This window comes from Ochotona princeps, chromosome 2 (genome assembly GCF_030435755.1).
Source record: "Ochotona princeps isolate mOchPri1 chromosome 2, mOchPri1.hap1, whole genome shotgun sequence".
NCBI lineage: Eukaryota > Metazoa > Chordata > Mammalia > Lagomorpha > Ochotonidae > Ochotona > Ochotona princeps.
In genome coordinates, this window is record NC_080833.1 from 64,238,455 (window position 1) to 64,251,694 (window position 13,240).

General features: G+C 37.0%; 1 protein-coding gene across 1 annotated transcript in view; it reads right to left on the bottom strand.

Moving 5' to 3' along the window:
- Positions 1-508: 508 nt before the first annotated feature.
- Positions 509-13,240, bottom strand: part of PIGK (phosphatidylinositol glycan anchor biosynthesis class K) — a 111,627-nt gene continuing 98,895 nt past the window's right edge. The window contains exon 11 of the mRNA XM_058658202.1: positions 509-768. Within this exon, the coding sequence (XP_058514185.1) occupies positions 652-768 (117 nt within the window). The 3' untranslated portion in view covers positions 509-651. The remainder of the gene's footprint in view (positions 769-13,240) is intronic.

Consider the following 13,240-nt stretch of genomic DNA (forward strand, 5'->3'; position numbering starts at 1 on the left):
TGTTTTGGAAGTGCTCAACTCCAGCCACCATGGCCTTTTAGGGAGTGAACCTGTGAATGATCTTTCTCTGTCTCTTCTTCTCCATAAATCTGCCTTTTTATTAAAAATAAATAAAAGTAAATGAAAAAGGAAAAGCTTGGGAACAAGGTCAGCAGTCCAACAATTCAAGTTGTCCTATGAATTATCATACACTCATACAACGGACATTATTACGGCTAATGAAAGAGAAACAATAATATTGTAAAATGAGAAGGCTAAGTTACAACAGTGTTTTTCTTGAGGATTTCTATTTTGGCAAATATATGCAAAATAAAGAGACCCATAAAATTATTAAAGAAGCTATTTTTGTCTGAGAATTTCATGCCTTCACAATTTTTTTCTTGCTTAAATAAACAGGGGATAAAGGGAAATTGCTAAACTAAAAAATCAGTACATTCCAAATTCTTTGCCTCATTTGTTTTTACAATATGCAAAAGTGAAATACAATTAGCACAATTAAGCTGTTGTATTTTTTTGTTATTAATAGTTTATTCACATTCAATTTCTTCACACTTTTCTCTCACACAAAGAGCAATATATCTTTAAAATTATATGACAGACATTTTATCCAAGGTTTCATTCTTTGGTGCCTTCTTCTTCGCGTATCAAAGTCTAAAAAATAAACTTCATGTGCTTGATTCCATAAGTTTTGAAGAAAACCATAATAATGAGCGCCCATAATCCCAGAATAAAACCTCCAGGAGGATGCCAATCCTTCAACTTTGGTTTCTGCAAAACAAGAGTAAACACAGGTAAATAACTCGGTAATGGAGAGAGCAACAGAAAACAGAAAACTGGCTGTGTTTTAATTTAGTCAAAGTACATGTATTGGAATAACAACAACGATAAAGACTTCTCCACAGTGCAAAAATCCCGCAGGACGCACTACAGCCTAACAAAGATCCCTTTCAGATTAGTTATCTCAAGGGGGCCTTCTCTGACCATCCAGCCCACCCACGTGTCCTCATCTAAATTACTCAGTAGTTCAAGCATCCTCCTCACTTCGAATTTGTATACTCACCAACCGGAGTCAGTTTTATCCATCGGTACTATCAGATCATAACTATTAGGTACAACATAGCAAAGAATGAGGCACACAGGAGACCTGATGTACCATCCTAAGTAAATCAACAGAAGAACAAATGCGACCCAGTTCCATTCACTTAGTTATCCAACAAATACAGGGGCAGTGCCTTTGCCCACAAGTAACTAACTGAAATGCGACTCCTCTCCATTTTCCTCAGCTGTTATATTACTTTCTTTGAAATTTCTTAGTATCTTCTATGTGATTTCTTCTTCTGTCAATCTTTAAGATTGATTTATCTATCTATTTATTGATTAGAAAAGCAGAATTAGACTAAAGGAGAGACAGAGACAGACATAGAGACATGTTCCATCATTTATTCACTCCCCAGATGGCTGTAACAGCCAGAGATGAGCTGGGCTGATCTGAAGCCAGGAGCCAGGAGACGCCTCTGGGTCTCCTCTTGAGTGAAGGGTCCCAAGGACTTCAGCTGTCCTCTCTGCTGCTTTGCCAGGTCATGAGCAGGGAGCTGGATCAGAAGAGGAGCAGCTGGGAGTCAAGCTGGAACCCATATGCCCGCTTCTGTCACTCTCAAGCTGTCTTACTTAGTTTTCTCAAAAACTTCCTGGGATCCACATCCATTGAAGTTCATTTGAGTCCCCTTTCCTTTCTCCACTCCACCCCAATCCCTGACAACACCCAGCAAAATGCTTTGAATGTTTTCTAATTCACAAGGACCAGGTTTCCTACATTGTGGTCTTGTATTTGGAGACTTGTGACTATGATTTCTTTAAGGATCAACTTATTAGTGTTCAATATTGTGAGATATTTATGAGAAAAGAATATCTCAAAGTAGATGAAAAGTAGAGAAATTAACATAAAATTCGCTTTAGTTAGTGTGTTCAACTGCATTAATTCAAAATTAATTTGTCAAACTAAAAAGACAGAGAGGCACCTTGATATTTTAATTTGGATCACGACGCTACACTTATAGGAACTTTGAAGCAAACACCTCACATGAACTGAACTAGCAATATTTTTTATTACGTTTCTATTATATCTTCACCCTTTACTCCCTCTTTCAGAATCCTCCCCAAATATTGCCCAAATGTATGAAATCTTATTTTCCTTATTACTTTCCACTCAAAAGTCTGAAATAGCTTCTGATCACATACATAATGAAAATGACAAAAAATTCTGCCCTCTGGTACCTTATAAGAAGATAATTTAGTGGTTCTCAAACAGGTTTAACAGCAAAACTCTTGGTAGTTACAATGCCCTTTGTGCAAAACTATGGCAGTTTTAATTTACTTCTACTAGAAATTCTAGACTATAAACATAGCTATACTAAAGATAATTAATGTAAAGTACTAATGTCACAAGCATGTATCAATGAAAAAACAGGTAGATGAACCAAAACAACTGACTACTTCTGGGGTTTTTCTCGCTTGTTTTCCACAAGTTAACATAAAATGGGGAAAAGGCTTAAATCTGAAAAAAAAATATATATGATTCAAGAAAACATGTCATTATTCACAAGCAGCAGCCAGCATACCTTTCACAATAGCATGCAGATGTTCCCTGGGTGCCCACTTTGTAAGTACTACCCAGTTAGAAGATACTGATGTATTCTCTCTCTCGCCCACGCCCCCAACATACACACAAATTAGATTATTACAGCAGAAAACTTAAATAAATATTGTCAATATTTAACATTCAATCCTTACCTAAGCAGAATGGGCTGCAGACAATTGTGCATGAACCAAATTAATGAATATCAATGGGAAAAGTATTCAGAAAGTGTTTAAAGCAAGTTATGTTAAAAATATAAAAAGGTGATCATTTGGATTTTATCATTTATTAGAGTAGACATAACAAACAAGTAGTCAATAGCTAATCTCATTTCTAAAGTTTTAAGAATTGAAGTAACACTCTTATAAGATGGGTTTCCTGAGGCTGTAATTCTCCCAATACATATTTTCTTCAGATTTATTTTTATTGGAAAGCAGATTTACAGAGAGATACACAGATACAGAGAGAAAGATCTTCCATCTGCTAGTTCAATCCCTGAGTGGCCGCAAAGATTGTAGCTGAGCTGATCTGAAGCCAGGAGCTAGCAGCCTCTTCTGGGTCTCCTGCATGGGTGCAGGGTCCAAAGTTTGGGCCATCCTCCACTGCTTTCCCAGGCCATAAGCAAGGAAGTGGAAGGGAAGTGGAGCAGCCAGGAAAATAACCAGCGCCTATATGGGATCCTGGCAGATGCAAGGGGAGGATTTACCCACTGAACCCTCATACTAGGCCCACCATTAGATCTTTTTGTTTTTTTTACATTTTATTATTATTGCTATAATTTTATGATACAGTTCCATATTCCCTTACCCACCCCCAATCCCCTCCCCACCTAGTTCCTCTGTATCATTACTAACATATAGTTCATCATACTCAGTCATATGTCCATCATTGCGGGCATGGACAATGGCAGAGAGTCCAGAATCCTATTGTCAAGATATAGTAAACAGTTTCATTGTAACTCCATCTTTGTCTGGACGTAGAAATGCATATCACACTGCATCCTCACATCTGCATGTTAGTCTCCATTTCACAGTTACCATACATCCCCTTAATTGAAAAGTCATGATACAAAATCAACAACAGAAAGAAAAATAGAAATTTACAATGCCATGAAGTTAAATGACATGTTACTAGATATGACAGTCTCCATTTCACAGCTACTATACATCCCCTTAAATGCAGAGCCACAAAACAAAATCAACATCCGAGAGAAAAAAGAAATTAACAGCACCAAGAAGTTAAATAACATGCTATTAAATGACTAATGTATAGCTGAAGAAATGAAAATCAAGAACCATCTTGAAAAAAATAATGCCTCTGCGTGATCTATAAGTCATTGAATGATTTAATCAGAAGAAAGTGTTTTGAAGAGATGAAACCAACAGAAAACAACAAAAACCCATGCAATATAGTTTCTGCTGATCTTTGTTGAAGTGAGTCTCCTCCAGCCAATAAACAGATGGGTTTTGTTTTTTAATCCAAACTACTACGCTATGACATTTGATTGAGCTTAAGCCATTTACATTCAGAGTTTAATATACATGGGTGGGATGATGGTCCTCTCATTTTAGGAATGGGTTGTTCATTGGTTTAGTCTTCTGTTGTCATTTTACTGGAATGTTCTTCCTGTCTGCTTTTGGTTTGGGTAGGTGCTATTCCTCTTCTGTCAAGAGAACATCTTGAAGTATCCCTTGTAGGGCAGGTTTGGAAGTGGCAAATTCTTTTAGCTTTTCTTTACTGTGGAAGAATTTTATTTCATTTTCAAAGACGAAAGAAAGCTTTGCTGGATATGTCATCCTGGGCCGACAATTTTTTTCTTTTAGAATCTGGAATATGTCACTCCATTCTCTTCTTGCCTGTAGAGTTTCCTGTGAGAGATCTCCTGTGAGCTTAATTGGCATTCCTTTATATGTCAATTGATTTTTTTCACGTGCACATTTAAGGATCTTTTCCTTATGTTCAATTGAAGAGAGCTTGAAGATCATATGTCGTGGTGAAGATCATTTTTGATTAAGCCTGTTGGGAGTTCTGTGCCCCTCCTGGAACTTGTTTCCCCATTCTTCCTCTAGATTAGGGAAATTTTCCTTTATTATTTCATTAAATACATTTGCAAACTCAGCTTCTCTTTCTGCACCTTCTGGGACTCCCATAACTCTTAGATTTGGCCTCTTAATAGTGTCTTTCAATTCTTGAATACTTTCTTTGGCCTGCTTCTAGCTTTTTGTTTGCTTCCCCCTGATCCAGGAAATACCTTCCAATTCTGAGATTCTTTCTTCTGCTTGCTTCATTCTGTTTTGGAGACTCTCCACTGTATTCTTAATTTGCTCTACTGTGTTCTTAATTTCTGATATACCAGCCTTGATTTGCTTTATTGCTTCCTTAAATTCTTTGAACTCTTGTATGTGCTACTCATTTTTGATCAGAATCTTTAAAATGAGTCTTATGGATTCTGTGTCCCCCATTTTCTCGATGTCTTCCTCAGTTAACTCTGAGGTTGACATAGGATTTTGCTCCTTTGCAGGGGAGTTTTCGGGAATATTCATTGTGCCTTTGTCTCTTCTTTTGCTCTTGATCATTGTACTTCTGGTTAGCAGAGTCTTCTCCTTGGGGTAGGTTTCCAAGCTGTGTCACCCACAGGTCTACAATGCGATTTTACCTATTGCGGTTGGTACACAACTTTTTCCTTGCAGCCACTTGTGCCACAACCAGCAAGTTCCAGGTCTGGGTTCTTATGTTAGATTTCCACTGTGGTCTCCACAGCCCAAGCTCTTGGCTCACCACTCTCCACCTCCTGTGATAGATACCGTGCTGAGGCTGCACTGTTGTCTCTGCAACTTTTCTCACACTTTCAGTTGGAGCAGGTCCCAGGATTAGAGAGACACCAGGTGTCCTATATAATTAGGTTGTTGGTAGCACTGATCTTGTCAGAATCTGTTGGACGTTAGGTCTGGGTGCCACACGGACCTATTTTGACCCATACAATGCCACACTCAGTATTATTTTCTGCAGGACATGTGCAATCCATGGACCTCAGCAAGTTCTCGCGAGATCAGCACATGTGCAGTTCACTGTTGTCCCCTGCACTCCTGAAGCTATTGCCACAGTGTACAAAATGGCACCTGACATACCACCACTACAGTTCTTGATCTGCTGGCCGTCAGATTCAAGGGCTACCCAGACCTGCCTCGGGTGGAACCTGAGGAATGCCACAATGCTGCAGTTCACTGAGTCAGAAATGAGTTCACTCCCAGCTCAGCTCATGCTCAGTCCTTTCCCTTGCCCTTTCCTCTTTACACAAAATGGCGCCCATTTCAGCTCTAGGGGGCTGACTGGGCTATGAAATCCACTCTGTTCTCGCACTGCCTGTCTGAGATCTGCTGCTCTGTCTCTGCTCCTGGTCAAGTCAAATGGACCAGCAGGACGGACGGTTCTTTGTTTGGGTTCACCTCCCGAGCTCCCAGTGAAAGTCCGTTCCCACCTAGTTGCTGGTGGATTTCTGGCTGCTGGTGGAGTTCAGATCGCAGTGCTGGAGTGTCAGTCACTGCAACACCACACCATTGTGTCCACTGCTTTCCTGTGTCTGTCAGTCTCCAGGTACCCCTCTGCTGTTGTTTTCTGTCCTCTCCTATTTCATGGAAATATGTCCGCTCTGCTTCATCCTGATTAAATGTTTTTCCATCCATTTTAACGTGTCCTTACCCTATTCTGCCATCTTGATTCTCCCCACCATTAGATCTTACACTTAGCACCCAGAGACACTTGCCAGAGATAAGACAACAAAGGACAAAATATCATCTTTGAAAGTAATTATCATTTCTCCAAAGATCCAACAATTAGCCCCAGCAGCTATTTTCATCTGTCCCCTCTATAGCAGGCCAAGAGAGGATTCTGGTGGCACTGCTTTCCTCTAATCCTTTGACTTACTGTTCCAGAATGCAACCCCACATCTAAATTATGACGCCCAAAACAGGGCTGGAGAGAAAAGTAAAGCCCTAGAGCTACGGCTCTCAACAGGACGCTTTGAAAACGGTAATGAAAGATTTTATATAGATATATGCACTCAAACACACAGACACAAACACACGCAATTATTCAGCAAATAGGATAAATTTTAATTATTCGATGATTATTGTTTTAATATCAACCAACTCTACAAAGTCAACTTGTAAGTACTGAGAATAAAGTTTAAATCTCAGATCTGAGACAAATCTAAAAAGTTCAAGTTTTCAATCATTAAACTCAAAATGGAACCAAAAAATAAAAAATAATTAACAAAAACAAGAACAATCCTAATTAGGAATACCCACACGTGAGAAGATAAGCAATTCATAATATTCTACAGTGGGGATTAAACAGCCAAGAATAAACTTTAAAAGAATGCTAAAACAGCAATGTTCTAATGTTAGAAAGGAGAAAAAATCAAATAAAAAGTAAGGCATCAGTCCAGTATTTGAGAATTTAGTGTATGATAAGAGTTATGACAAATCAGTATGCAAAAGAGTAGTATCTTACTGATTTTCTAACAGTGGAATTATTTTTTAGGAAAAAGAAATTACAAACATGATAAACCAAGACACTGTACATGGTTTAGAATTAAATGCTAAAATAGAAGAAGGAAAAGATAAAATTTAGGCAAATGTGCGCAGCAGAATGATTTATAAATGTAACAGCAGTGAATTAAAACAAGCAATAAAAGGTGGAGAGAGGGGTGTGCATTTGACATAGTCACAAGAAGTCGCATGCCAAGCCTGCATCCCACATCTAAGTGGCTGGCTGGAGTTCCAGCTTCCTGACACCCTGTTAATGCAAACCCTGGATGGCAGAAGACAAGGACTCAATCACTGGAGTCCCTGCCACCAACACAGAAGATTCCAGATTGAATTCTGAGCTCCTGATTTCAATGGCCGTGTCCGGGCTGGTGTGAGCATTTGTGAAATAAACCAGCAAATAAGATATCTCTGAGTTTGAAATAAAATAAGAAATAAGAACATGTTTTAAAAAGAGAAGACAAAATAAATTTTAAAAGAATTTTCTGAAAGATCTATATTTCACAAACTCTAAATCTAAATGACAACTAAATTGGAGAATACAAAAGAAATGCAAATTCTGTACATAGCGCTCTTCCAAAAATAAATAAGACATCAAAAATTTGTCAAGAAATAAGACATTAAAATGAAAAATTTCACAAAAGAATTATACATGGCCAAGAAATGCTTGAAAAAATCAACTACTACAAAATTAGACAATTAATTAACTACAAAAAGCTGCACATCAATACTAGCAGTGTGGGGTTGTGCAAAAACCCATACAGCCACGATTCATGTCCTAGCTGCTCTACTTCCAATCCAGCTCCCTGCCAATGGCCTGAGAAAATCATAGTCACACCAGAGCCAGGGCCCTGTCCCCAATAGGGGAGAGCCAAACGAAACACCTGGCTCCTGACTTAGGCCAGGTTCAAACTTGCGATTACAGTCACTATGAGAATGAAACAGATGATGGAAGACCCCTCTCTCTGTCACTCCACAAATAAGTAAATAAATAAGTAAATAAATCTTTTTTAAAAGCATATTTAACTACTATTTCCTCTCTAAAAGTTAAAATAGTAAATGTTAATAAAGACAGTCAATTTTTCAGAAAAATTATCCACTACCATGGTCAGAAGTTGCTTTCTTCTCATTCCTAACGTTTGTAATACTCCCAGGATCTGTATTAAGGAATTCACAAATGCTTACAAAGGGTTTTGTAAAAAGATTTTCTTTTTAGAATCTACACAAATAACACTAATCTCAATAATATTGTATATTGTGGGCATCTAACTCCAGCAGTTTAAGACACTTGCAACCTATAATAGTCTAGGTTTGAGCCCCAGCTTCAGCACCAGTTCTCACCCTCAGCTCCCTGCTGATGTTCACCAGGAAAAGCAACAGGTGAGAGGTCAAGTTGTTGGGTCCTGTCACCCATGTAGGAAACATGCACTGAAATTTCGGCTCCTGGCTTCAGCCCAGCTCAAGCTTTGTACATCGTGGGCACATGGTAAGGGAATCTTCAGATGGAAGCCCTCTCTTTCTGTTTGCTTCTCAAGTTAAATAACAAAAAACCAACCAAACAAAAAACTTCTAAACAATTCTAATGATTTGGAGAGACACTTATGCCAAAATAATAAAAAATGCAACTTCAATAAAATCTTGTTTTTATTTCTATATTGAAACCAAGGAAATAAAGTTGCTATTCTGAGGAAAATGAGATTACAGAAAACTCTTAATATTCTCTCTATAATTATCCACATTTTTGACAATGCTTTTTACCAAGGTAGTCATTTCTTTAGTTATTTGGGGAAAAGGAGAAAACATAGGAAAAATCTGTATAACAAGAGTCCACCTGCAAGCATTTTCATTGACGCTCTCCTGAATTGAGATACACTGCAAATAATACTGTGTAGTGCCTGATATCCTAGTTTAAAAAGTAACATGAATAGTATGACAGCAACATAATAAGTGCTTGTTCAGAATGCATTTAATGATATTGCTACTAACAATATAGTTATTTTAACAGCTACCATATGTAACATTTCAGACATTCCACAATTTTACTTACAGTCAAGTGACAGATTGGCATAATTATTGCATTCTGTAATACAGCTATATTTGAGATATGTTCATATTAAAGAATAACTTGTTTTTTCATTTGTGTCCATTAAAGCCTCTTATAAAATGACTGATTTTATCTAGTTAAGTTGCTCCACTGACTACTATTAAATACATTCCTCTCTCTTTTTAACCTTACACAGTAACAGCTTTAATACAAAGGTGAAAAGAATATCCAAAACGCTGCAAAGTGTCATGCACAGACACTTAAAAGTTTAAGGGTTACCTATTACTGAATCGTCTAACATTTCAAAATACAAAGGTAGTAGCTAATAACACACTTCATTTCCCAGTGTCAATAGCACTCCCTCTTCATGGTGTTGAGAATGTTACTGTGTAACTTCAAAATAATTAGCTTATAAGTCTACGTATTAAAGTTATGTGAAAAGAGCAACTGAAGATCTTTTAAATTCTATGCATTTATTAGTAAGCAAACAGAAAACCTCCAAGACTTTAGGGAGAGACTATTTTTTCAAAGTAAAATGAACATATCACTTCAGTTAAACCATATCTTAAGGAAATATAAAATTACAAAATAGGACAGTTCCTCAAAAAACTAGGGATAGAATGCCCCCGTGACCCAGAAATTCCACCACTACTCTCATTTTCTACAGGACTGAAATCAGTATGTTGAAGAAACAGCTGCATTTCCAAGTTTCTTGTTGCATTCTTCACAACAGTCAAGATATGGAACCACCAGAGGGACATGGAATCAATGTAGAAATCCCTGATGGATTAAGAAAATGAAGCTTATAAACAAAAACACAAAAATGAAATTCTATCACTTACAGCAACCTGGATACAACAGAAGTATACTACATTTAGTTAAATAAATCAGGCTCATAAAATACCAAGTGTTCTTGCTTATATGTGGAAGCTAAAAAGTTGGTCTTAGATAAGCAGATAATAGAAAAGTGGTTACTTGGAAAACATGTGGGGAGAAAGGCAGACAAAGGATGGCTAAGAAGTAGAGGGGTATGGTTGTCAAGGAAGCAGCATCCTCTAACTTGCTATATTACAGAAGAATAACTGTAACCGTCAATAACTAATTGTATAGTTCTGAAATAACTACTACCAAGGATTTGGATGCCCTCAATACTAAAACATAATAAATGTCTGAGGTAACAGATACACCACTAACCTGGTGATAGTTCATTAGTATTTATATTCCTACTCTTTTTATTATCAGTTGTGTACAATATAATTTGTATCCTTCAAACTGTCATACTAATATGAGGGGACTAGTTCACAGAACATGCATCTTATGGAAAAACTATACATGGATTTCAAATTTTTCACAACACAATAAACTAAATACTTTACTTTTACTTTTTATGAATGTGTAAGTCAAAATACATTAGGCAGAATTCCAAAATCACCACTAAGATTCTCTTTCCCTGGTATATGCATACTAAAAACAAGTACTCTTCGCTGACAGAATCTGTGAATGTATTTGGATATCATTCCTTTTATCAAACTGCATCATACCACAAACATGAGGGGACAATAAGGATGTGACTAAAGTCACTAGCTAACCCCTTTCAGTTAATCAAAAGGGATCCTATCTCGAGATGTGCTGACCTAATCAGGTAAGCCCTATAAAAGAGGTTCCAGATATGCTCAAATGTCCCAAGAACAGGCCAAGTGAATGCCTATATACTAGAGACAGAAGTTAGGAATATTTAGAATTTTGTTCATAGGCTATTAAGCAAGGTACATCATTACATATAAAGTAATAGATAAGTAATTGAATCTACAGATTAATGAGTGAAGACAGGTTTCATCATATGTGACCTAGTTGTGAAGCATGTGTAATATATTCATATACAGTTCTGAAACAGTCCATTGCAACATAAACTGATAAATTGTGATGTCTATTTGGATAAGGTGCATATTAAGAGAGTACCTAGAATTCTGTGTTTTTGTCCTGTGCTGTGTAAATGGTGCTGGCTGCTTACAAATAACAAGAATAATATCTACTTGGGGGAAAAAAAAGAGATTCTAGATATCAAAGTTAGGTGAACACACAAAGTCAGAAACATAGCTATTTTAGCAGAGTCAAGATGCTCTCCTGTTAGAAATGAAAAATCAAATGCAATGTGGCGGATTGGACTAAGGGCTAGGAATTGTCTCTGTCATACAGCCTCAATAGCCAACTAGTAAGGCTGGAACACAGTCTTGTGCACCAGGGGAGATCGCTGTTAGTCATCTTGACCGATGCTGTGAGACTCAAGAAATGATCCAACTAAGACAGGCCTAGATCCCTGACCCAGGGAAACTGAGATACTAATGGTTTTAAATCACTGATTGTTATATAGTAACAGAAAACTAATTTACAAAGAAATTTAACAAACCTGAATAAACGGACAATAGACAGTACATTAATATAGCATGAAACATCTGACACGTGTTCCATGGGTAATATATCCCTCAAATGTATGATATTAACTGTATGTTTAGGAAAATCAATGTTAACAAGACTGAAATATTCTTGACTCCAACTCTTTCTGTTCTTTCATAACTATATGTTCTTTAAGACCCCACTCATATATCACCTGCTAATGAAGTCTGTTGTCATACATAAGTAAATGTTCTTTCTTCTCCAGGCAAGAGTGGTACTTGTGCTTCAACCTGGTATTACAGTTGGGATTCTACTACATTTTGTTAAGTTTGTGATATACATTTCTGAACTTTATCAAGGTTTCTTGAGATTTGAATATTTTATGACAATTTGTATTATTACTTTCCCCTTAAAAATAACATTAGAAATTCAAATAAGAATTCCACACAATAAATGTTAATTTATTTGTCTGTGCTCTTGTTCTTATGCCATCTGAACAAAACTAAAAATTGCAGCAATCAACAACAACAACAAAAAACCTATTTGGGAATCTATAGTGAGACATCACCTGGTTAAACATATTTTTCTAGGAATGTATAAAACAGTTTAAACTCTAAAATAAGTAAACCTATATTTCAGTTCTTAAGTAAGAAAAATAATTCCCTCAAATAAGCAATAAGGGTTGCCTTATCAATAGCATCTATTGATGTCTGTTTAGGGGAAATAAACATGTATGAAGGAGTAAATGTTACAGGAGTGATCCACCCCTCCTGAACAACTCAACAACAGTCAGCACTCAAGAGATCTGCAGGGGGAGCTCCTGGATTTTTTTGACAGAGTAGTAATCTGAACATATGTTCTAACAATTGCCAATGGGCTGTGATTATCTCAGGGCTGTGATTATCTCAGGTTAATCCTTCAGATGGAGACAGAGCTTTTCACAGACAGAACCTTGGTTCACATCTCACACTGAGGCTAAATCAGAATCATACCAGAGAGAATGAGGCTATCTCAAAATTTAAAAAAAATTACTCTGGATATACCTAAAATTACTTAAAAGTGAGTTTTTAAAATTATTTATATAACAGAGACAGAATTAGAAAGATCTGCTATCTCCTGACTCAATCCTCAATTCATCACATGGTCAAAGTGGGGATATGTTGAAGATACACGCCAGAAAATCAAGGTCTCCCACATGAGAGGCCAGCATCACATTCCTTGCTATCATCCCACGGCGTTCTCCAGCAAGTATGGACCCAAACCCAGACCACCCCAACATGGGAGTGTGCATTTCCATTAGTGTATGGATGGCAAGGTCAAATGCCCACCCTAAAAGCAATTCTTTGAGGTTAATATGAACTACCAGCTAAATAAAGCAAAACTACAAAATCCAGAAGTCAATGAAAAAATTTTTAAGTATCTATCATTCAGTTTTTAAAAAAAACAGACATAAAGAGGGAGAAGAGTATGACACAATGAGGAGAAAAATAGAAACAGAAATTTGTTGAAAGATATGATGGGCTTTAAAGGACAGGGATCTTAAAACAGCCATTAGCTAAGTGGATATAAAGGAAAACATTCAGCTAATCATTCATTAAATATGAAATGAATCCCTAATAT